The 24663-nt window shown below is 46.6% G+C and overlaps 1 protein-coding gene and 1 long non-coding RNA gene across 3 annotated transcripts in view; both read right to left on the reverse strand.

Moving 5' to 3' along the window:
• LOC143305466 (uncharacterized) overlaps window positions 1-24663 on the reverse strand; it is a 140618-nt gene that overhangs the window by 91475 nt on the left and 24480 nt on the right. For both annotated transcript variants that reach the window (XR_013062421.1, XR_013062420.1), the window contains exon 2: window positions 13660-13833. This is a non-coding gene — a long non-coding RNA (uncharacterized LOC143305466). The remainder of the gene's footprint in view (window positions 1-13659; window positions 13834-24663) is intronic.
• Window positions 18143-24127, reverse strand: LOC117608695 (toll-like receptor Tollo). The gene has a single exon (XM_034334210.2). It carries the CDS (start codon window positions 23655-23657, stop codon window positions 19719-19721), a length of 3939 nt encoding a protein of 1312 aa, XP_034190101.2. The 5' UTR covers window positions 23658-24127; the 3' UTR covers window positions 18143-19718.

Raw genomic sequence — 24663 nt, forward strand, 5'->3', positions numbered from 1 at the left:
ATACGTCGATCCCGAAAATTGACAGATTTTCCTCCTCTAACAGCCACGTGTCGTTGTTAATGTCAAACGGATGAAGGATATCGTGTTGGCTTGAACCTTTATTTTCTTTTTCCTCTTTTTTTTTTTCATAGAATTATTTATCAGAATTTAACGAACGACAATTTTCAGTCAAAGCAAACACTATTAGTCATCGAATCGTGTTGGACCTTTTACGGAATTTGATATACGGCAAGCTGAATAAGTTGTTTGGTATCGTGAGAAACAATGGTAGGTAAAACGGGAGGATTAAATAACAGCGATAAATCTAGCAAGAAAATGTGCTCCTTCTAAGCACTCACGTTAATGCTCTTTCGAAAGTCTCTGGCTGCCCTGCAACGGCTTCGCCCTAAATCTCTCACTTACCACGCATCGTTAGCCCTTAAGAAGACTCACCCTCGTGTACACGTAAACACACTTACAAACAGCCACTAAGCCATTCCGACACGTGTATACACATCCACGCCGACTTTTTACTTTCTAAACATTCTAACTCCCGACGGGCACTTAAAGAATTTTCTCGCCTCCGCGACACGTGGAAATGAGATAGCCTAGTTTCAACCAATTTACCTAACAGATATCCCATATCGAGACACCGTATCGTTGAAAACTTTGTCACCGCGGCAGAAACGGAGAAAAATCCTAGTTCCAGAATATCGAAACGGATGGTAAACGAAAACGACTCAATCGCGTTCCATCGAAATTCAGCTAATAGCCGGGTGTAAGATTATCGGGAAGACTTGGTCTTTCTAAGCAGAGTGGTCGATTCGAATACACGAGTTCGCGTGTTGAACGTAGCGATTGAATAACACGAAGAGGCTCGGCTATACTGGACGGATAGTCGATTATTATCACGGTATAGCAACCGAGCAAGAGTCTGGTAATTGGCAGGAGGAGGCGTAATCACCGCGTTAACACTGCTTTCGACAAATACCAGCGTTCCGGCCGCAGCGTTCAGCCTTTCCATCCTGATGTTTAAGATCCACCGGAAATTTCCCTTTTACATGCATAGTATTTGATTTTAAAAAGTCGATTGTTTGAAAATATACGGTGTAAAAGAAAGATTCGTCGCGCACTCGGTGCGTATCAAGCGACGAGAAAGGGGACAATTTTTTGTAACGGGGTCTATTTTTGTAAGCAACTAATCGGGAATTATGCGGGGCACGGGAGAAACAGCGAGGATCGAGTAGAAAGAGATGCGTTTCGAGTGAAAAGAAAGGAGAGAAAAATGTAGAAGAGAGAACGGCATGCAACCACGGATCCTTCTACACGAGTATCCGTAATGACAGATTACCGCGGCATTAATTCCTTGTTTAACCAACAAACAACCTACCCGGCATGCCGTTTAAGTAATAAAATATGGCGGCCATGGCCCGGGGCAGCTAACGACTCTCTGCCCTCCTCTTCGTGCGTTCGCCGTTTTACCAAGGCCCCTCTTTCGTATTTCCGATCCTCCACCCGGTTACCATTGCACGCTCCGTGCACTTTACGCCGGCCATTTTTAACAGGCGTCCGTGGTCCGTGCCCACTGATCCTTCTCTCTTCGAACCTTTCGTTGCTCCGCTTTTCTTTATCCTTTTTGTTTACCCTCGATTTAGCTCGTTCGATGATCGTACGTCGATTTTGATCGCTTATCGCGTAATAATGATGCCAAACTTTGTACCGTTAGCAAACTTATCGAGAAAGTTGTAACGTAAGTTTCCCAATAATATAAATTTTCCCTCATTATCGCGCCGTTCGAGCGAGTCAAACTTTTGTATTTAAGATTTGCAAAGCTTATAACTCGTGGTGTGTAAAAATGAAAAACAGAAAAAAAAAGAAGATCGCGATAATCTTGAATTTTTCAGTGTCGAAAAGTTGATTTATCATTTATCTTGATTTTACGTAGGAAGATTCGTACGCGAGGGTACGCTTGTCGCCAAGTACGTATCGTATCTCGAAATAATTATATACAACGTTGGCCATTTTTGGAAATCAGCTGGTTCAGTGATTCATCGGTGCTGGACGACGATGGGCAACGCTTTTAAAGGAACGTCGAATTGACAGGTGTCTGTTACTCGTAATCATCTGCCTCGTGAATCTCTATCAATAACGTTTATTACATCCGAAACTCGTATCGCGGAGCTAACGAACGGACCGTACGATGTCCGTGAAGATTAAAAGGTCAACCCAGGTACCATTTTTCTTGGCAATTTTTGCCAAAGTACCTTCGTTCCCTCGTCACGACCTGCCTGTTCTTCGATCTTCCTGAACGGTACTCTCGTCAGATCCGTAAGCCGTGTCGAAACAAACGCTACTTAACGAGATTAGGGTCCATTGTCGCCGCGGGTATCAATTTTCAATAACTCCTCTGCTCAATTGCAAAGCTTTCAAACAGAATTTCATGCACAATCGTACGAAGCGACAAGATTGTCTGCCGTTTCTTTCCACGGATTTCATTCGATTCCGCGAAACATGGGACTTTCATTTTCGAATTCTTCGGCTGACAACGTCACTCGAGTAGCATGCTAGATCCATGGGCCGGGATAATGGTCAGGGGTACGAGTAGTACGCTGCGAGGGAAGATGCTGATCGCTCTTCTCTCTTTCTGCCGTTCGCAGAAGAAGCGTGCACCGGCTTTCAGTCGAGCAGCCGTAACAGCAATTTCCACTATGGGTTCTTTTCCCTTTTTTTCTCTTCTTCTTCTTCTTCTTCTCTCGCAAAGACCAACCACGGCGATCCCTCTGGCCGTGGTACGAGCCGTAGGAGAGGATGGTTGTATGAAAACGCGGCCGTGAATAAGGTAAAGAGTCGCGGAAGCGGCCGACTCATCGACGCGTATCGACGAGTCGGAAAAACCGCGGCAATCTCGCGATTGCTCGATCCGAGCGTCCTGCAATCGCTTCGAGAAGCAATATCTCGACGACAAAGAGAATTGCGTCCTGTTCGATCGTATCGATGCGCGACGAGAATCGAGTGTGACCAACTTTGCCAACCAATCCGTGTTCCACCCGTTTCGAGATGGCTCGAATAACATACTCGGGCAAAAAATAATTCTACTCGAGAACGCAAAAGAGATTGTTTAAATTTTCATTTTGCACTTCCTTCGGTGAGTTTGATATTCAAGCTAACTGAAAGAAAAGGGTGTTTCTCCCCCGGATCCTCGTGGCAATGTAACGCGGTTCTCCAGTCGACATTTAGAAGTCTTAACGCGACGCATCTCGTACGTAAACGGCAGGAAAACTCGTTATACTAATCCGGCTTCCTAATTGTCAGCGGAAGAACGGTACTGCCCCTTTTTGAGGGGCCGTTTCCGCGGCCTTTTGTGGTAATGTCTTTTGACTCTTACCGCACGCTTGGACCACCCCGCTGTGAATACATTTGTGCCAGGGTTGGCTCCTTTGGAAACCCTCTCGGCTTACGTGACACGCTTAGATATTCTCTTTTCCGTTGATCCTAATTATTCCGGTCACCGACCACCTCCTATGCCGAGACGCAACCCTTTTCCTTCCAAGGCTTGCCGCGACCACGTAATCGAAATTTATCACGCGGACGATCCCCGAGTTAATCTTAACAAAGGAGGAACTTTCGTTCTCGTTTCAAGAATATCGGCGAAGCTAGTGGAATGAAAATGTTGAGGATACGTCGACGAAAGGACGCGAAATTCTTTCGTTTGAAAATTAAAAAAAAAAAAAAAAAAAAAAAAAAAAGGAACTTTCGGTGCGAAGCGTTTTCTCTCGTCGATTTTATTTCGTTTTCTCTTCGGCGAGGATGAAAATCGCGCAAACTTGCCCGTGCGATAACGCGTGGTCGATTGTTGAAAATCGTTGAATACGGCCAGTCGATGCTAGCCGGTGAACTTTCGCCGGCGGGGAATGAAATATGATTACTGGATTTGTCAAAAACAGCTGTGCCACGGGACATTTGTTGGCCGGGCGTGAAATGAAAGTCCACGGAATTATAACCCGGCCGCCGGCGAATGATCGAAATTGCCATCGAAAATATTTTCTACTATTCTCTTTTACCCTGAGTTATCTTGTTTTCCAGTTTCTCGCTGAAAAATACGATGAAAAACAACACGAGTTTCCTTCTATTTCTGCGTAAATTAAAAAGAAACATAACAACAGTCTTATCGTTGAAACAATAATTATCCCCATAAATCCTTTCGAACCTAACCAATCAGCGCGTGTCTGAAATCCGAATATAATTTATACCCGGGTTAAAAATCATTTCGAAGCAGCCGGTAAAGTGAAGCACAGAAAAGTCAAAACTGTTTCCATCGAACGGCCGGATTACAGGGCGGAATATACGAGGCACCCCGAGCTCGCGAACCGTCTACCGTCTCCCATGTATCGAGCGGACATCCGAAAAAGAAGAAGAGGAGAAAAAGAAAGACACAGGGCCCGTTATATTTCATCCTGCTTTACGATGCAATATATTATTACCATTTTCTATTATCTCGTCGGACGTTGCGTCGGCGCGGGTGGCGTCGAACACGGTCAGCATCGAAAGACGACTCCGACACAGGAACCACGTGCGACACGTTGCCCCAGAAAAGGAGCCGGCTGTCCATTTCTACTTTCTACCCGACTCGTAAATCGGCAAAGGGGACGAAACCGAAGGGGACGAGTCAAGAAGAAGGGCGGAGGAGATGAAGATTTGTAGAAAATCCGAGTCAATTTCAAAACAAATGCGTTCAGTTCGTGGAATTCGAATGCTAGGTATTTTTAAATCGGATAATTTCGAATTTTAGCGCGTCTCTTTAGGGTGCTAAAATTCTTCAAGATCTCCCTAGGTTCTTCAAATATCGAGGTGAAGAGAAATCGTCGAACGGGCGGAGAACGATCGACGAATAAGAAGAAGAAGAAGAAGAAGAAGAAGAAGAAAAAGAATAAGAAGGAAGAAAGGGGCGGAGTAGGTGGGATGTAAAGAAAAGAAATTGACGCAGGTTGCGCGCGGGTGGTCCCCTGCGGCATAGGTAAGATCGCAGGGACGTGACGCGTTTTTACTTGATTCTTAGGATGCTTTCTTCGCCGATTTCCTCGATTTTTAAACCGCGATCAACTCCACGCAAGAAACTCGATATGCGTTAATCGCGGTCAATGGGACTCCCTTGTTTCCTTTCGATCCTCTTTTCGCGGAACTTTGCGCGATTACGCTTTCGCCATGGCTCCCTGTCAAATCAATTAACCATCGAGGATACCTTTCGTTTTTGCCGAGTAATCTGCTTTCATTTTCTACGAGCTTTCTTTCACGCTTTCCTTTCAGATTTCTTGGCAAGTAAATAAGCAGAGTTCGCGATACACCTGCGCGAATGATTTAACCGCGAACTTACTAATTAAATTATACGAGGGTCCGGGGTCTCTTTGTTTTCCTTAAGTTGGAGTATCGTTTATTTTTGCGCGTTCTCGCAGGATTTACGAATGGTATGTACACCAGAGAAATAATATCAGACGTATAATTAAGAAAGTCTCGCAGAGAAATAATTCCAAGAAAATAAACTAAAAATCTAGAGTAATCCAGTTCAGTGTTTCGTTCGAACTCGAAGGATCGGTCTGCAAGAAATCACTGGGATCGATATTTTTGCTCGAAATTAATTCGTCATGCTTAAACGAAGAATCATTTAAAACTCGTCTGATCCGATTCACGGATTAAATTGAAACGAATGTTTCGAGACACTTTCTGTGGCGGTGTGCGCGTGTTCCAATTCTTTGGACGATCGTCCGAAAAAGCCATCGTCTTCCATCTTCTTTGGTCGCGTGGTCGCGCGCGTCTCGATCGAAAAGGCGGACCGGAAACGCGACGTCTACGCCATCAATTTCATTTTGTTCGCCGCTCGTCGCTTTCTTTATTTCTTTCCTCCTTTCTTATTCCATCGTGTCCCTTCTCCTCCTTCTCTGTGTTTCTTTGATCCGACGAGTTTTTGTCGCGTTCGACCAGGCGCGAAAAATCGAACGCGATAAACCGGGTCGGGTCGTCGAGCAACCCATTAAGAAGGCGAACTTCCATGCCACTTCCGGTGCAACGAGCATTCCCAGCGCGCAGAATAAACCTGACGTTCCATTAAGACGTCGCGACGCCGCAGCTCGCTACGTTTGAGGAACCTGTTAAACGTTTTCCAGAGAAATTAGATTGGATCTCGGGGAAACGCTTTGTGCGGGCAAACGTTCGCGACGAACCGGAAACGGAAACTACCAACAGGCAGAGGGTTCCATGCAATCGAAACGTCTGGAAATTCGGCTGGATCGTTTTAGTTACCACGAAAATTCGGGTCACCAAAGAATTTTCCTACGATTTTCAGGAAACTCTGGCAGACTTTCAACGAAAATTCCAACTTTCAGTTTAACGCGTTTAACCTATTCAATTATCATACATAACGCGGTTGTAGGTATTGTCTGTGAATGTGAGAATAACCGAGCATAAATCACGTTTAACCGGTCACCATCATTAATCACGGCTCGATGATTTAAAATCGATGATTTATCGTGGCGTGTAAAATTATATGACACCATTTTTCTCTCCCCCCTACAATAAGAATATTTGATTTTCTATCAAACTACGACGATCAAGGTAGATATTAAAAATGATTTAACAGAGCTACAAGAACGATCCACTATCGATCCCCGAAGATATTCTCTAATATCCTTCAGAGTTTGAAGGGAAGCGAAAATTGAGGAGTCATTTCGTAGTTAGACGTCAGGTCCGAAACTTTTCGTAGGTCAGAAGAGACCTGGGGCTAGGAGGTTCCTTTGTCGTTTCGCCGCGGATTCGAGGGACTTCACGCGTGTTTAGCCGGAAAGCTCGAGCTCGGATTCGATTGTGTCGCGTAGCCACGGCGTTAATCGTCACGCTTTCCAGGCTCTTCGTGGCCGGACCACGATTTGTCTCGCTTATCCGCCGTTAGCCGACCTTCGAGTTTTTCAGCTTGCCAGTTTTCTCTTCTTCTTTTCTCTCCGTTCGCGTCGGTTGCGGCAACGGGATCGTGAAACGTTTTCAACACGGCAGAAGCAGAGGCGGAGAATCGACGAGCGTCGAAAGTTAACGACGAGCCAGCTCTGGCCTCACGGCGACCGAGTAATTGCTTCGCGAAAATGGATCGTCCGATCCGGGAAACGCGAGCCGCTTCGAAATATAGCCTTTTATTTGACAGGGCAACTCGCGTTCCCAACGCGAAACGAACGGGCTGACGGATGGAATGCCTAACTGCAGCATCGATTTACCGACGGCAATTCAGTTAAACATTTCTCAGAAAGGGATAATAGCGGCGACCGCGGAAACCCGGCTGCTTGATCCTGTGATTTACTGGCGTTCACCTTTCGCGCGTTTTCCCTCCTACGAATGACGATCCTTTCCTTGCAATTAAACGCGCGGATCGCCTCCGTTTCTGGTACCCTTTGGAAGGGTGTCGATGCAATTATTTTTCTTTCTTCCAACTAAGAGGATTTTCATTAATTGGAAAGCTTTTATATGCTACTTCTGCTAATAGGTACTTTAAACGTTCAACATTCTGAAGAACATTAGCTCCTCTGGTCTTCCATTGGTACCTTTTACCCTTCGTTGTCGAACACCACGATCTATTCTACGGTTCTTTCTCATGATCCAAACGATCACTGTCTCGGTTCTCAGGTGACGGTTCATCTATCATTTGCTCGATTCCCACAATAGTGGGTCTGACTCCCTAATTCACTCGGACTGGTGCAGCCTGCTCTCTCATTCGATGCAGTGCCATTTACCTTGTTTCCTTCCGGGAAATTGGGATTGATCGAAAGCCTGCATCGTCACGAGAGCAGCGTACAATCGTTATAGTTAAAGTACTCGAAAATTTTCGAGTTGAACTTGTTTCGAGAATAAAATATCGCGATACGATTATAGAAAAACCAGGAACTTTCCAAATAAACTCTATTAAACCCGAGGAAACGTTGCACCAAATTTTTTGTCAAAGGAAAAGGAAATTGAATCGACCGAATCAATTATAGGTACTTTTTTTCGAATAGTTTCTATAAGAAAAGGCTGATTTCACGTTGTTAACGGAATCAATGGAGAGAAATGAAAAGGTGAATGAAAGGTTTACAGAGGGTGTGTTTAACCCGAACTTATCGGTATCTAAGCAGAGCGAAAGCTGGCTGAAGCGTGGTAAGAGGCTGTTCACGCTAATTTTACCCGCAACTCGGCGTTGCTCTTTTAGAAACCGATCAACGTTTCAGCTACCGTTTTGTATGTATAAACAGGGTCGTTCACTCGTAATCAGGTGCGTCAGGTAAACCTGGCACGTTCTCTCTTGCATGGATTTTCCTCTGCTTCCTGCTTCAGAACGAGCCATTGTCTATTTCAAACGCTGATATCATTCTACAAGTATGAAATGCTAAAAAAGTCTTACAAAGTTAAACGAAGAACGTGATTTTCTATGAAACAAAATTCCAAGTGTTAACATTGACTGATCCAGTAAAAAGTTAAGGAATTGTAAGGAGATCAGGAGGAAATTCCTCGTTTTCCCGTGAATTTTGTCGAGAAAAAGGCATTGGACGGAGGCAGTCGGTGTATCCACTCGAGAGGGATCCTGAAGTGAATGGAAGCCGAAAAGCCGGGTGGCGCAGAGACCCCCATAACCCATGTCTAATCCGAGTTCGTCTCGCCCGCTCACGGGGCATCTCCCATGAAGTTTGTCCTTTTGCCTGTTCATTCCAACGTCCGAGAGATTCCAGTCACTGGCAGATCGCTGCCACAGTCAGTTTCCATCAGGACTTGGCTTTCGCCATCGGAACCGAGGCTTTCCTTCAGGATCTGCACGGAACGGTCGGTTCACGATCGAACAGCTGCCCTTTCGAGCCACCTATTCGACTCGTATTTCGTTAGAAAACGATTTTTCGAAACTTCCTCTCTTCTCTTCCCTTCTTCTCATACAATTTATGGACGTTTTTAATTTTTATTCATTAAAACGATTTGACAAACAAAGCGATTGTTAACTCCTTATTGGAAAATTAGGAATTCCTTGCGAATTTTCTGAAAAGTCGTTTTCCCATCTCCACGAAAGTCTCGGAAAAATGTATTCCGCAGCACGTTTCCTATCCGCGTCTCGATGAAAGAAAAGAAAGAAAAACCGCGAAGAAAACTGACGAGCTTTCTAATAAGTTTGTCCTTTAACAAGCGATTCGGTGTGCCATTTAATTTGCGTTATCGGGTCATCTCGTTAACGCTTGACACGTGTCCTCGTTCCCATCGAATAATTAACCCTTTGACCTCGTAATTACATCAGTTGCCACCTTTATTTTTCTTCTACAGAAAATTGTTGCGAAACGAAATTATTCTTTCTTCAGTATAGAAACGTTCAAGATAGGAAGGGAAAAAATGATCTCGCGAGAAGTAGCCTAGAGCAAACAGCAAACGCTTCCAACATCCCCTGTTTGGCGCGACACCCGATGTATACAGTCTCGCGAAGCGAAGTGGCGTAACATCGTGTTTCCCAAGCGACGAGAAAGAAAATATTTGCCATCTTACGGTGACACTCGAGCAATATTTGCCCGTCTCGAGTCCGCTTTGTGACCAGATAGTCAAGATCCCCATTGTACTTCGAGCAGGGAGCACGAAACTTGTTAAAAAATATATATACTATATTAATAATAAAATTTTTCTCGAGCAAACTGTACGAGGTTGCAGGAACACGCTCTTCTTTCTGTGGGAAAAACGCAGCTACGATTCGTCAGGGATCGCAGGGAACACGTGTTCCGGTCCGTGACCAATTTAACCGGATACCACGAGGCTCGCTTCTATGAACCACCCTCTACCTTGGCTGGTAGCGAAAGGAAAGGAACGGGACGTCAGTTGCACGCGTGCATCTGGGATCATTGTCGGCGAGATCTGTGGAGGAGGAAATCGCTTCGAAATTCGGCTACCGTGACAACGTTTCGCCGGCCCTGACGGATCCACCAGGCAACACGGTGACGCATTGAAATCTGTACTTCGACCCGACACGCTGAATAATTCGCTGAGAAACAGACGTTTTTTCCACCTTCCACTTATTGTTACGTCCTAGGTGAAAATTTGAAACACGTTTCCCTGACACATGGTCTTTTCTATGAACATCTTGCATTTGTACACGAGGTTGCTTTGTTTTTCATTTCAAATTTATAAGAGCAATTGATTTTGTCAATTGTAACGGGTTTCCAATTTTCATTACACTAACGAATATAGGGAACACTTTGAAATGTTAATTTTAGAAAGCCTATAAATCTTGAGCTATGTTTCCGCTTGTCATACATGCGCGATAAAACGTTGATTACTTTCTCAAGCCGTTAATCAAGCGATCTAATTAACTTTCAGAAACTCGTAAATTCCCATTTCGTTAGCATAATTTAATAAAACATTCGGTGTAACTTAATCAATATAACATTCAATTCTATTTTCATCGAGGTTTCATTGAGATATTCAATGAAGTAACTTTACCATTCGCTTCACGATTTTTACAAACTTCATTTGCAAACCATCTAACTTCGGCACGCAACACGTTTCCCGTGCAAACGAGCTTCAAATCTCGAGCAATTACTCAAAATCTGCTGATTCATTTTCCCCCCAATAAAATCACCTTACAATCAACACTCGGTTAACCTCCGAGACATTAGCATACGATCTCATTGTTAAGGGGATTTTCTACTATTGTGACGCGTGTAAAATTTCAACGAAATCAATGAAGCGATACAAAGGAAACTTTTATCTACCCCTCGCGGTGTAACAAACTATAAATCAGTTGGTGAGAAGAAAACAAGGGAGTATGCAACTTCCAATTATTTCAGCGAGCAACGTTTCGATCGAGTGGATAGATCGGCAGCCAATTCACGATCCGAAACGGTCGATTTCACGAACACGCCCGACCGTAGCTATTCGCTGGTCGTTCGTTTTGATTTAATAGAGCCTAATGGATAGGGGTGGCCCACGATCCGGGTGGTCCTGTCCCACGACTCTGTTTAATTATGACGTATGGTCTTTCGAGTTCTCCTCCTTTCCCGCGGATTTCGAACGGAAACGCTAGTTTGAAAACTTCTAGCTGGTCCGCAATAAAAGAACACTTTGTAATTAAACGTCTGTCGTTCAACGCAATCTTTTATGAAATATTAAACATCTCGAAAGTTGATCGACATTTCTTTTTTTTTTTTTTCCTTTACGAATCTACATATTTTTCCTCTAGCCGGAGGGTAATTTATTCCTCGCAAGGTTTTATCGGATCTCCGCGGAGTTTCCGATGCTGCGGATAATCGAAAGAAAATTTAATTATCGACGAACGTTATTGTTCGCCGAGAATCGAGGAAGGTACGAACGGAAAGACGGTGGACGAATTCGCTATATTGAAACGATACGTGTCTTACGACGGCACGTTAAGAATTTCCTCTCTCTCCCCTAGTTCCAGGCTGCACCATATTTACATCAGCTGGCCTTACCAAGTGAAATTCTCGGTTCAGGATAATTTTAAGCTGGAATTTTCGCGAAATACCGTCGACGACGTAACTTTGTCCTCCCGTCTACCCCACGTTGGAAATTTCCTATTTATAAGGGTTTCCACGTTTTCCTCACGACCGTCGAAACATATAATTGGAGCCCGGTTGCGCGCGCGATCCGCCGATAATAAATTAACCAGCGTCGACTTTCGCTAAGGGATAATCGAAGGAAAAGGAAATTTCCTGCTGCTGGCTGTGGAATTTTCACACCGGTTTTCTCCTAATGTCGCGCTCGGAAACGCGTCGTGCGGTAATTTCGAAGAATCTACACGCTGACGCTGATATTTCGTCGTTTAAGAGAGAGAAAGAGAAAGAGAAAGAGAAAGAGAAAGAGAAGTTACGGGGGTTGCCTGTAATAACACAACTACCGAGAGTAAAGCGTTTCGAAGTAAAGTTTCAAACTCTATCCGTCCTCTTTCCTCGAAGGAAGAAAGCGACCAACGTGGGGTGCTCTTGCATATTTACCCTTCGTTCTCTCACCCTTATCCCGGCCCTTGCCAAATGGTCCGTTTTATTCGAAGAGCATCCAACGAGAGCGAACGCCCTTTACCTTCGCAGCCGGCCCTTTTGTCTTCGACAATTGAAGCGATAGTCGCGACGTTCACGAGTGCTCTTCGGGATAGAAGGCGTCTAGGGCTAATAAGTGGCCTTTCTGCGAATTAAGCATCGTCACCGTTTTTCCTCCGGCTATTCTTTACTCTACCTCTTCTTTCTTTTCAATCCTCCTTTATTCTTTTTAATCGTTTTCGCGATCGATCAATTTGTTATATTATTTATTTCAAGAAATTAATTCCGTTAAAATATTCCTTTCCAACCCGTATTAATCGTAATTACCCTCCTGCTATTCGCTCGAACGTTAACAACTCTAGGTCGCTTCGCAAATGACCCGTTTGTTAGCCGGATATAGTTGAAAATTACGAATTGTTAATACTTCCCAAAGCTATTGTCACGATTTTAGCTGCGTAGAAGGTAGAACGTGGCGAAACGAGCATGGAACGCGTTAATAAAGATGACCGAGCTCGTTTAATTAATATTAGCAGGCAAGGTAGCCGATGTTGCTGGTGTTCAACGTTACGTTAATCGAGAGCGCCGAAATGTCGCGAGGATTTAGCCGTAGGGGTGCATCTCTGCGACACTTGCCACTGCATCGAAATTACTTTGAGAGCCTTAAGGTAAGTTACGACACGGTCGTAGCTTCTCTCCCGCTTTACCCGACCATTTGAAACGAGTTCTTTGCTCGACCCTGTTCAGTCTGACGGAAAGCAATTAGAGTGTCGATGAAACGAATTGTTTCACCGCTTCTATGCCCGCTAACGAAATCTTTTCGAATAATAATGCTTCTATTCTATAGAGAGAAGAAAATTCTACCGAATAATATTAATACCGCGTTAATTATGCAAAACAGCAAGTGGAAAATTTCATTAAAATTCTGCTAGTCAGTGAACCGAAATGATAGCAACAGATGTCTAATCGAGGTCTACAAAGTTAACGGTAAACCGGATCGTTTGGCTGATCGAATTCGTTCATACGAAAGTAATGAATGGGCACGCGAAGGGTGGGCTGGGTTATTATTAAAATTGCCTTATTAGAATTGCTTCGATTCGAACGTGTTGCTTGTTTATATTCGATATTGATTTTGCCGGTCGTTTAGCCGAGTCGACAGGGGAACACAGGCCATAGTGGCAGAGGGTTATACCGGAGTCGCATTTTTATGGTAAGCTTTCGGGTCCATTGTGTCTGCTAGCTGACACTTATAATATTTCACGGTGCAAACGCTTGCGGGCACCATGAAAATGCTTTTCCTAAATTAAATACGATCCAACGTTTTCGTTGTTATCGTTTCGCCTAGACCCTTTATCGTTCCTCCTTGCAACCGTTTTCTCGCACCTTATTCGAAGAGTCGGCCGTTCGTTGCCGATCGAATCGCTCGCAAACGATAGCAAATTTTTCCTCCTCGACTTTCTTTTTACCACGGGAATTGTTGCTTTTAAGCCGCAAAACATTGTTGTTCGCCGAGAATGAATGCGCTCTCGGTGGAGCTAAACCCGATGGAAGATTTCGAAATGAAAATTCTTCGTTTATCTTCGCTCGAAATCATACGTTATAAATTCGTTATCGTACATAGGCGCATGCAAAATATTTAAAAAGAAAGACTTACCTTGACGATACAGCACCGCGTCTTCACCTTCAAGCAAGTTTCCTCAGCGTCCAGATGCGTGTACGAGATATAAGGATGATCGGTTAAACGGAGTGTCCCGATAATCCGGCTTCCAGTGTACACCGATTGGAGGACGAGTGACACCCAGGGCTCGAGCAGGCAGCCATTTCACACCTTTCACATGGAAAAAAACACGATAAGACGGCGTTAGCTCTCCAACACGGCTGTTACGATGCAGTTTTTCGACTCGTCAACGTTGTACACGTGACGACGACGACCGAGAGCCGGGGAATTGAGTTGACGGCCGTTATGGCGTAATCAGTCCTAATAAGGTATGCCGGAGGAGGGCGATAGAATGGCCACTTAATACAGAATAACTTGGTAATCGTGGTCTGAACCCGTGGTGCGACGATGACTTTCGAAAACCTTACACCCCGTACCGTCGTACACGACGTTCCGCGACAAACTGACAACGCACGCCACGATACAATTACGAATGTCGATGTTGGTCGCTCCTCGAGAACGCCTAGGTCAAAATAAACGCGATGCTCGAGTGTTATTGTTGACGACTCGAGAAGCCTCTGGTTCAGGTAGAGCACGCTCGTAAACATTACACAGAGAATTTTTCCTTTTTTATTTTTCGTGTACTTCTTTCGTTTCACTATGATCGCGTAACGAGCAATTTTCAATTAAATTCTGCGTTAATAATATTGATTAAAATGTAAAGGTACAGATATGATGTCGGTGTTCGTGTAGCTGATATATGTTAATTACACCCTTGTAATTACCATTTACGTATCGGTGAATAATACGTTCTATCTTCCAAACGAATTGAATTTACACATCGCCGATACAATTTATACGGTATCAAATTGCAATATGCAAACAATTATTACATCGAAGGTGAAATAATGAAATTGTTTAATCCGCGAAACAAAGAAACTCGGAAAATAAGAAATAATCCTTTCGGGTGATCGATGCAGGCGACAGAAGGTAGACGAGGACGAAAGTTCCCCGTGGCCTGGCTAATAGAATCCATCAGAACCGATAAAATTGCTTATCGTCGCGCGGAGACGCGTTGCAAATTTATCTCGGAATCGTATTAACAGCAGGGTAGTCGGGGCAGGCGCCAAACTCGCGGCGGGGGGTGCAATTTGTTCGTTTTATCCAGGGATGGGAGAAACGTTTCTTATTTCCGTTGGCGAAGAGCAAGAGAAAACTGGTCGTTTAAGATAGCCTATCTGACCGGCCACTCTACTCTCTTCGTCCTCGGACTACATTAGCCGACATCGTTCCGGCGAGCACGTCATCGTTCGAATTAATTCCAACGCCCCACGCTCGATTGATCAAGATATTGTGGCCGGTGCAATTAGCGGCCTCTCGTTCGACAGTTGATTGATGCAGCGGCGCCTCCGCTTATTCCATCGGTCGCGGAAACGATCGAAATAAAAATGAAACGAACTGCGATGTTGACTGAGGAAGGGTCTTTCGGTAGGTGGAGGCGACCGTGAACCAGGCGGTAAATAAATGAGCCTCGAAATTGTGGCGTACAGGGTACCGGTGTTCGCGATAACACCGACCTGTACCTCTGGCTATCACGGACAACGAGGCTATCAGCTCCTTCAGACCCGGGACTCGCTTCCTTTCCCTCTTTCGAACGCGTTTATCTGCCGACCATGGACGTCCTCGACGTCGAACGAATCCCATGGGCAACCGGAGTCCGGAACGAGAATGTTGTTGCATCAAGTTTCTTCGCGCATTTCACGGAAGATGATTAAAGCAACCCGGAAACAATGAGAGTATATTAAAACCGATAAGGAGAGTATAATGAGGGACGGTATCAGTTTCCAATTACAGCCGTTCAATTTGTTCTAGCGTTCCGTCGAGCGTGTACGACCGAACGGAAAGGAGAACGGTCGATTTTTCATTAAACTCGTGTGTAAACGATTGAAATCTCTGCCATTGTACTCTTGATTAATTTAGAAGCTCGAAACACTGCTAAAATCACGTCGAAATCATCGTTGTACGGAATATTGCTCTTAAACACGGCATGGCACCGGGAAATTTCCATCTCATCATTCTTGTATCGAATCTATCCACGAACGTTTCGAGGATCTTTAAATAAAGGGAATAAAGGTTATTTTAACGTTCGATTCGTAGAAACGATTAAAAATATATATATTTTTCCGTGACTGTATCTCGATCATCGCGTAAGCGGTGGTTACGCGAAGAAAGGGTTAAGCGTGCAGAAAGGTGGTTGCTAGTGAAATATTTGAATGACCACCGGCCACGAATGCTAGAAAAGTGGCGGGTCGCCTAGCATGGTTAATGAGATTACGACTTCGGTGGGATGCTCTCGAGCAAATTACATTTGCCGGCCGTGCTGTGCCGCGAGCAAATGGAATAATAATAAGAGCAGCCTGATATCGAGCGGAATAGTGGCTCGTGTGGACGCGTTTAACAGTCAAAGCGAACCGTCGTCCGTGTGTTAATCGGATCGATAATTTAATGCTTTTCGTCTTTCGGAGAGATTGAAAAATTCCACCCTAATTTGTCAATTTCATTCGAATCGCTTTTAGAGTGAATATAAAAAATAAATTAGTCGCAGCGTTTTGGGATTTCTCTGGTTCGTGCTTGCTCCACGATAAAACTATTACTTTGCCAGGGTCCACGGAGGACGACCCTCTAAAAAGCCGATCCACGGCATCCTCTTACGGGCGAACCGTAAGTTATGCCCTCGAATCTCGCTCGGGAACGTGACCTGACCGTGTAACGCGAAATTCCTCGAGTCGGAGTGTTCGTTGCCCTCTTGGCCACGTTCGAAACGGCAAACCTAAGGGGTTGCAGCCAATCGCGATCAGTGTCGATTGATTCGCGTCTCCGTTGCTCGTCGTTTCAGACTAACTAGATCGATAAAAAACTTTAATCAAGATCTAATTTCTCTACGAAAAGGAAAAGAGCGAAAAAGGGAAGAAACGTAAAACATTGCCAGACGACTAGGACAGAGGGTAAGTAAAGGGTTAATATTTTCGCAGTTGCGGCGTCGAGAATCGCGGCACCGTAATTCTTTTTGGGGAGGAGATGGGGTTGTTTCCGGTGTTATCACGGCTAGCCTCGTGGAAAGGTCTATTTTGCTCGGTGGACCGTGGTGATAAAGGTGTTCTTGGCGACGGTACATGTAACCGCCGTATTTAACATTTTATTTCCAGAAGCGTCGCAGTTTTCCGCGATACGAGTAATGCGATAAATTATTCCGCGTACTGCTTATCTTCGAGCCACCACCACCCCTTTCCCGACCGCGCTCTTTCGTTCGTTTCTTCCTCCTCGTCTTTCCATACCTTCCTTTCTTTTTCCAAGCCGTCTGGCTCGCTTAACGTCCGCGTTTATTTAACGCGCGCGTGGGAAAACTTAGGGACGGTTTGGATTAACGCGGACGCATTCTGGACGATCGAAATCAAGATCGAAACAGGTTGAGGAGGAAGCTATTAACGTCGTGGTGAATTAAAACCACGTCGGAATTTCAATTTTCTCGATGGAAAGTTTTCGACGAGCTGTCGGTTCGCTGTATTCTCAAAAAACTACCCTTATCTCGGAGAATTTCTAATTTTTCAAAGGGAACTGACCAAGGAATCAAAGAATATTTAAATCTCTCTTTTTATTTTTTTTACAAAACAAACGTGTTTATTTTCTCATGGTTCTTTGCTGAAATGGAAAGTGGCAATTAATTTAATAATCACGTAACAGATCGTGAATACAATATTTATATATAGTATATGCGTGATCCGATGAGCGTATTTACAACAATAGAGTACAGAATTCGCAAATTGTTCGAATTAGTCGTGACACGGCCCTCGTACGAGACCAGCCCTATATTTTTGTAGGTACAAGTGCCTGGCCACCTTGATGTGCTCGACAAGTGTGCGCGTGAATTATTTACAATGTTTTTCATTAGATATACACAATTATTTACAGGAGGATCCACTTACAAACTAATAAGCGTTTGGCGACCGTTGCTTTCTCCAAGACAGTCGTGAATCTTAGGAACGAGGTGTGCTTTGTCTCGCTAGACGTCTTTTCTCTCGAATTAATCAAACACGATTCATATCGATTATCATATCCCTCCATTCGCTAACTAATGAATTGACGAACGAGCGACAGGAATGAGAACTAGGATCGCGATTGCTCCGTTTCTCGAGGGAAGAAAGAAAAATATATATATATATATATATATATATATACGATTAGTACGAAGAACAAGTCGTCCCGAGAATTTGGAGCACACGCGACGACGTATCATTCTCGTCTTATTTCTTTTTCTCTTTCCATCGACGCGCTAATTATTATCGATGATCACCAGTGACCGACACCGCGAATTTCGTACGAAAGAACTTGAAGAGAATTTTAAATATTATTATATGTAACGTTCAGCTGTACCCTTGGAGTGTTTAAAAAAAGTATACTCGGAATCAGAAATTGAAACGCATTCGATCGTCTTGGAAATAAAATGAACCTGGAAACATAAATACAGATTCCCTCGGAAAATTTCTGAAACACGAGCTTCCGCGTTTTCCCAGCGAACAATCGAAAACTTGGGGTTTGTGTAACATCTTTCAAGAAAACGAAACGTAAGGAATACCGAGTTCTTAACCGTTTATATAACTTTAAAAAACGATAGAATTCAATGTTTGAACACGGGCTTGCGAACGTTTAACAACTCTGCTCGAAACAATTCGGAGACATTGGTTTCCAAGTCTATAAATAAAAGAATTTTTCAACTAAAGTCGACGACGTTTCGATTACTTCGAGCAAGGTGCTTAAATCAGAAAGAATAATGTATAATAATGGGTAACGAAAGAATAAAGAACGAAAGTAAAGTGAACCAACGCGTTAAACGGGTATCGATAGTCAAAGTTTGTGAAAGAAAAACGAAATCACGAGTAATCGAGGAAAATTCTCGTCGAACGTAAAATAAATAACGAGATGGTCGATGAGAAAGCGAAACAGCTGGTGCGTCGCATTGGCGATCGATCGATCGAGATGTGCGGTCGCGGGTGAAACTGACGAAACGAGAAACAGCTATTTTTCAAACCGCTGATCGAAATCCTCCTCGTTTCGCGCGAGAAACTTTCGACAACGTTGAAAATTTCGAATTCGAGCCTTTCCCACTCACTTTTCTCCACGATCTTTCTCTGTATCGTTCGAATCGGAAAATATACAGCGCGAACACGTGTCCTGGACCATTAATCGTGCAACAACAACAACAACGAAGAAGAACTATAACAATCTACTTCGAACCGGGGTTGCGTACGTCCGTGTTAGGCTCTAATCACCGACGAGAATAATAATTACAATCTATGTCCTCATTGACTGCCATTATGTATCACCTAAAGCTTACTCTCTTCGCGTATCACTGTGTACGTACACATATACATTATTTATTATTCGTAGAAGTATAGATCTTTGCGCAAGGAAATGATCTCTCCTCTCGGCTGGTAGGTAAAAATAAATGACTCGATCACGGTGTCCTATATTTTACAAAGGAGTAAATATTTAACCCTGCAGTTCTCTTAGCTTTTATTCATATCAAGAGAAGAATTCGTAACTTTGAAACAAGGTTGACTAGTCCGGATAAAGAAAACGTATGCCAGAAATCGAGCAGTGCAAATCAGATCAGCAGAGTTAAATAAATCTATCTGTTCGTCGATCGTCAAACACCTTTACGTACGTCGAGGTAAACGAAAGAGCGAAAGCCTCGCGTCTATTGGCGTAATTTTCTCGCGAGGCGATACCCTCGTCGCGATAAAGTCTCTCGTTTCGTTGAGCGCGAACAAGATTTCGCGACCGATTTTCTAGTGGAAGAGCAAACGGATCGACACGATTCGCGTAAACGTTGGTCGATCCATCGCGAGCAACGAACGACACTGTACAAATACCTACAACATCATCATCATCATCATTGCCATCGTCTCACCGTTTCCTCGCTCGCAGGTCTACAACGAACTTTTTACAATCGCAGCCTCGATCAGTCGACGATGGACGATGGAAGCGGATCGTTTGTACTAGACGAAATAAGTACGAGGATTGGCCGGATGCGTCAAGACCTCGCCAGGAGGTGCCGTTGGTACCGGTGGTTCCGGTATGGTACTGTATAGATGGCTGCCCCTGGACGAGAGGCTAGCTGGCCGCGCGTTTCCTGTGTGCAACGCGCTATAACCACCGTGTTGGAGTTGATGCTGAAGCTGGTGTTGATGTTCCGCGCCGCTGTCCTCGTCCTCGGTCCTGCTGGACGCGGAGCTGACATAGGTGGACTGGGTGGGCGTGGGCGTGGGTGCGTGCACCGGCGCGACCAAAACGCCATTAGGCTTGCTCCAGACGTCGCCGGCTGACGGGGCGGCGGTGTACCGAGTCGGTTTGCGATTTCGATCGTTCACCTTCTTGCTGTCCCGCCGTTTGCCAACGGAATCGGGCATGGCGAAACGAAGCTTCTCCCAGAACCTTTTCTCGCCCCACATGACGACGGTGCAGGTCTGTAGCAACAGCTGGAGTTCCGGATCACGGGCGGGCGCATCGGTGGCCAGCAACACGAGCACGCGCCTCTTCCTCGAACTTGGTCTGATGTTCTCGAGCGCGGTCCTCAGGGCGGCTCGAAATTCCGCGTGTTGCCACTCGTTCGCGAGGAAGACAGGGGAGAAGATGATGACGATGCGTCTGGCGGCTGCCGCTGCCGGTGGCACCGCTTCCTGCGGTCTCGCCGGTGGCAAATCACGCCAGTGAAGGCAGAGTGCCAATCCCGATTGCTCCAGTTCGGCAGCCAGGAACCTGGAGACAAAGTCCTCGTCGCGTTCGCTGTAGACGATGTATCCGTCGTAGAGACGATCCCGCTCCTCGTCCGGCGGCGTGGTCATTTTCCCAAGTCGTAGACCGTATCGCGCGTGAGCCCAGAGACGAACGTCTTGGCGAAACGCGAACGCGAGCGCGACGAAGAGGCAAATCGCGATCACAGCCACTAAGGCGCCGGCTAAAAGCGGGACAAAGTTACCACCTAGCAGAGGGATCTCCTGAATTCCACGGCTGACAGCCTCGGTTGACGGATCGCCGCAACGCTTCATAGCCTGAGCGAGAGTCTCGACGCCGTCGCGGCAGTACATCTTCTCCGGATCGCCGCGATGCTCGGCCAACCAACCGCGCAATTTAGCCGCGTTGCTGCACTCGCAGCTCCACGCGTTTCCTTCGAGAGCGACTTTCGCTCTGTCACCGACGCTCGGCAACGCTTCCCACGGTCGAAAGTCGACGATACGATTGCTGTCCAACCTCAACACCTCGAGATTCTTCATTTTTCGAAAGGTCGTGTTGCCGACGGTCGCGATCGCGTTGTGATCCAGATACAATTCGGACATTCGTTCCAGCTGATCGAACTCGAAGCCGCGCAACTCGCGGAGGGCATTGTCCTCGAGGTGAAGGACGCGCAACGCGCCCACACCGTTGAACGTGAAATTGTGAAGCGCCGCGATCCCGCTGTTGTTCAAGTACAACACCTCCAAGCGACGCTTACCGATGAACACGTGGCTGCCCAGATCGCCAAGCTCGTTCCCGTCCAGATAGATCTCCGTAGCGTCCATCGGTATCCGTTCCGGCACGTGTTTGTAACCGGCGTTCGAACAGTCCACCACGTTGCTCGACCAGCTGTGGTCGTGATAACACGAACAATTGTCCGGGCACGTCATCTCGCAGTCGCACGCGTCGAAGTCGCAACAATGGCAGAGGGCGAAACAATGCGCGTCGTATCGGCAGAGAAAGTCCTTAGGTTTCAACGATCGCAGAGGTCGTCGCGGAGTGGCGCGAGCGTGAACCATATCGCAGGTGACCGAATCGAGATCCATCACGCGAGGATATTGCCGAAGACGGGCCATCTCGTTGATCCGCGGCAACCACTCCATCGTGCAGTCGCACAAGATCGGATTGTTACCGATGTAAAATTCAGGCAGTTCAACGTCGTCCGGTACCGTTTGCAACGCCAGACCGGTCACATCGAGATTCCTTATCTCGTTACCGTACAACACCACTTTCTGGAGGCTCCTCTTCTGTTGGAACGTACCGGAGGCGACCGTGCGTATTTTGTTGTTGTTCAGGAACAACGTTTCCACGCTGTCCGGCACGTTCGACTCGGCTATCTCGCTGATTTGGTTGTAGCTCGCGTCCAGCATCTTTATACGCAACGTGTTCCGCACCGTGTAATAATTTCCCAGCTCGCTTATCTGATTCGCGTGTATGTCGAGCCACTCTATGCTGGTCGGCAAATGACTGTAGTCGAACCAGAGCAACTTATTGTCCGAGACGTTCAGCCAGACCAGGGTGGAGAGGCTGGTGAACGCACCGCGGATCTCCGTTAGCTGATTCCCGTCCAGCCTGATGGCGCGCAACACCGTGTTGCTCGCGAACGCGCTCTGCTCCACGTGACGGATATAATTGTTCGCTAGATTCAACACTTGAAGAGCCGGTAACGCGGAAAACGCGTCACGCGACACGTTCTCCAGCTTGTTGTCCACCAATCGTAGACCGTACAGTTCGCTGAGACCGGCGAACGAGTCGTTGTCGATTCTGGACACGTGGTTGTTGCCAAGGTCGAGGGTCTTGAGCGAACGTAGCACGCGAACCGCGTACGGGATCTCCGTGAGGTAATTGCCGCTCAGCGAGAGATCTTGCAAGCCGGTCAGGTTGTCGAACACGTGACGATGCAACGTCCTCAGTTTGTTCGTGTCCAGGAATAGTTGGCCGAGAGTGTTCAGCCCGATCGTGTGTCCTGGATCGAACCTGGCGATCCGATTGTGCGACAGGGTCAGAGAGTGTAGATTGGTCAATGAACCGAAGCATCCGTCTATCAGGATCTCGACGTCGTTGTGCTCGAGCTTCAGAATCTGAAGGCTGTACAGGCCCTTGAACACGTGGCCGTCGATTCTAGACAGCCCGTTGAAAGACAGATCGAGAATCACGAGTCGTACCAATCGCGAGAATGTGTCTCGATTCACCCAGTGATTCGTCAATTCGTTGCTGCTCAAATCCAGTACTTGCAGTTCGGCGAGATTGTCCAAGAGTCCCGGTGCCAACACCGTCAACGAATTGTTGCTCAAGATCAGTTCTCTCAATTCTCTGGTCTTCGAAAACAATTCCGGCGGCAAAGCGACCAATTTGTTGCTGGACATGTTTAACGAACGAAGCGCGGTCAGACCGGCGAGCGCGTGATCATCCACCGCGTCGATCGCGTTCTCCTGTAACCTCAGCACCGTTAGGCTTCGCAAATTGCTCAGAACTCGATCCGGTAACGCGGCGAGGTCGTTGTTGCTCAGATCCAACACCTCCAGGCTAGGCGTGCACGATTCCACCCAGTCGGCGAAGCCGAGCGATTCCATGTCCTGTAACTTGTTGCGCGTCAAGTTCAGAGTGGCCAGACTCTGGACCGGGCAGAACAATTCGGACGGCAGGGTCCAGAGATTATTGTCCGAGAGATCGAGATGCTGCAAGCTGGTGAGACCGCGAAGCGAGTCACGGTGTAGCTCCAAAGTCATGGCCGACCAGTCGCCGTTGTGCGTTCTCACGGATAAACTTCTCAAATTGTGCGCCGAGGAGAATACACCGGCCGGCAGGTTGCGGATCTTGCAGTAATCCACGCGAAGCTTCTGCAACCGTGGCAGCGGCGAGAAGAAACCGCGGGGGCCGTCTATTTGACTCTCGAAGAACAACACGTCGCTGCATTCCAACGCCAAAGAGCTGATCGAGTCCACTTGAATAGTAGAGAGATTGCCAATTAGACCGGGCACGTTTGCGATAGTCCTGACCCTACACCCGAGCTCTTTCTCTCCCTCGTCTCCGTCCTTTTTCCACTCGCAGCCGCTCGGTGCCTCTAGGCTTGTGATGCTTCGTCCGTGGATCGGACCACTGCTGGCCAACAGACACCAGACGATCCCCAACAGGGCCAACGGACGCCGCTGCGTCGATTCCATTCTCGTCGTCTTCTTCGAAACAACTGGACTTGCTTTGCGATCGGTTAACAACCTCGTACCGTCGTCACGCACTCATAGTCACTCGACACAACACCACTTCGTTCGATCGGTTTCCAAACGCGCGAACGACGGAAGAAAAATCAGAGCGTAACTTGGATGTCCTCCGCCGTCGGCAGGGATACGATCTCACACTGACCGATACACTAATAATCGAGAACGCTAGTCGAACTAGTCCGACGACGGTGTTGGTGCTCGAACGAGGAACGCGAACACCGATCTGTCATAACCACGAGATCGCGAGGACGGTTCGTATCGCGTGTAAAAACTCGTTAAGAGCGCGCGTTGCTCCTCGTGAGAAAGTACGTGCGCGACTTGTACGGACTTGGATCCAAACGCGACGTCGACATTCCACCAAGAACGTCGGACGGCAACTGACTCCGACGCCGAATCCCTATTCCAACGACGCTCACGCACCCTGTATGACTAGCGGCGTGCACCAACCCCCCACTCTTCACCCCACCATGGGCCAATTTTACCTCCACCACCCGGACCATCTATCCCTCCAACGCTCTCCCCGACTCAATTCCCTCCCGTTGAATACGCTACACCGCGCCGCTATAGTAAATACCCGGCCCGGTCCGACTCGGCTCCGCTCCGTAAACGCGCGCACACAACCAGCCACCGTCAGTCGAAACGGTGAAGAGCGAAAGAGACTTCCTCGGCGAAGATGCAACAAACCAGCTGACTGACAACACTACTTACTAGGTAAACACCAAACTGGTTCCTAGGAGTACGGACGCGCATTTATCAACCGGCGGCGCGCCTCTCCCCGTCTTCCAGGCTTCCCTCCCCTTTCCCTCGGGCTTCTTCACTCGAGAACAACTCTTCAACGGGGTTGTCTCCTCGCCGTTTCCTCGTCCTCTTACGCTTTCGAACGGACAACCCTCGTGATTTGTTGTATCTCGCCCCACCGCCTTTCTTTTCAACCATCATTTGTACTTTGACA

Source organism: Osmia lignaria, chromosome 2 (genome assembly GCF_051020975.1).
Source record: "Osmia lignaria lignaria isolate PbOS001 chromosome 2, iyOsmLign1, whole genome shotgun sequence".
In the NCBI taxonomy this organism is placed as follows: Eukaryota; Metazoa; Arthropoda; class Insecta; order Hymenoptera; family Megachilidae; genus Osmia; species Osmia lignaria.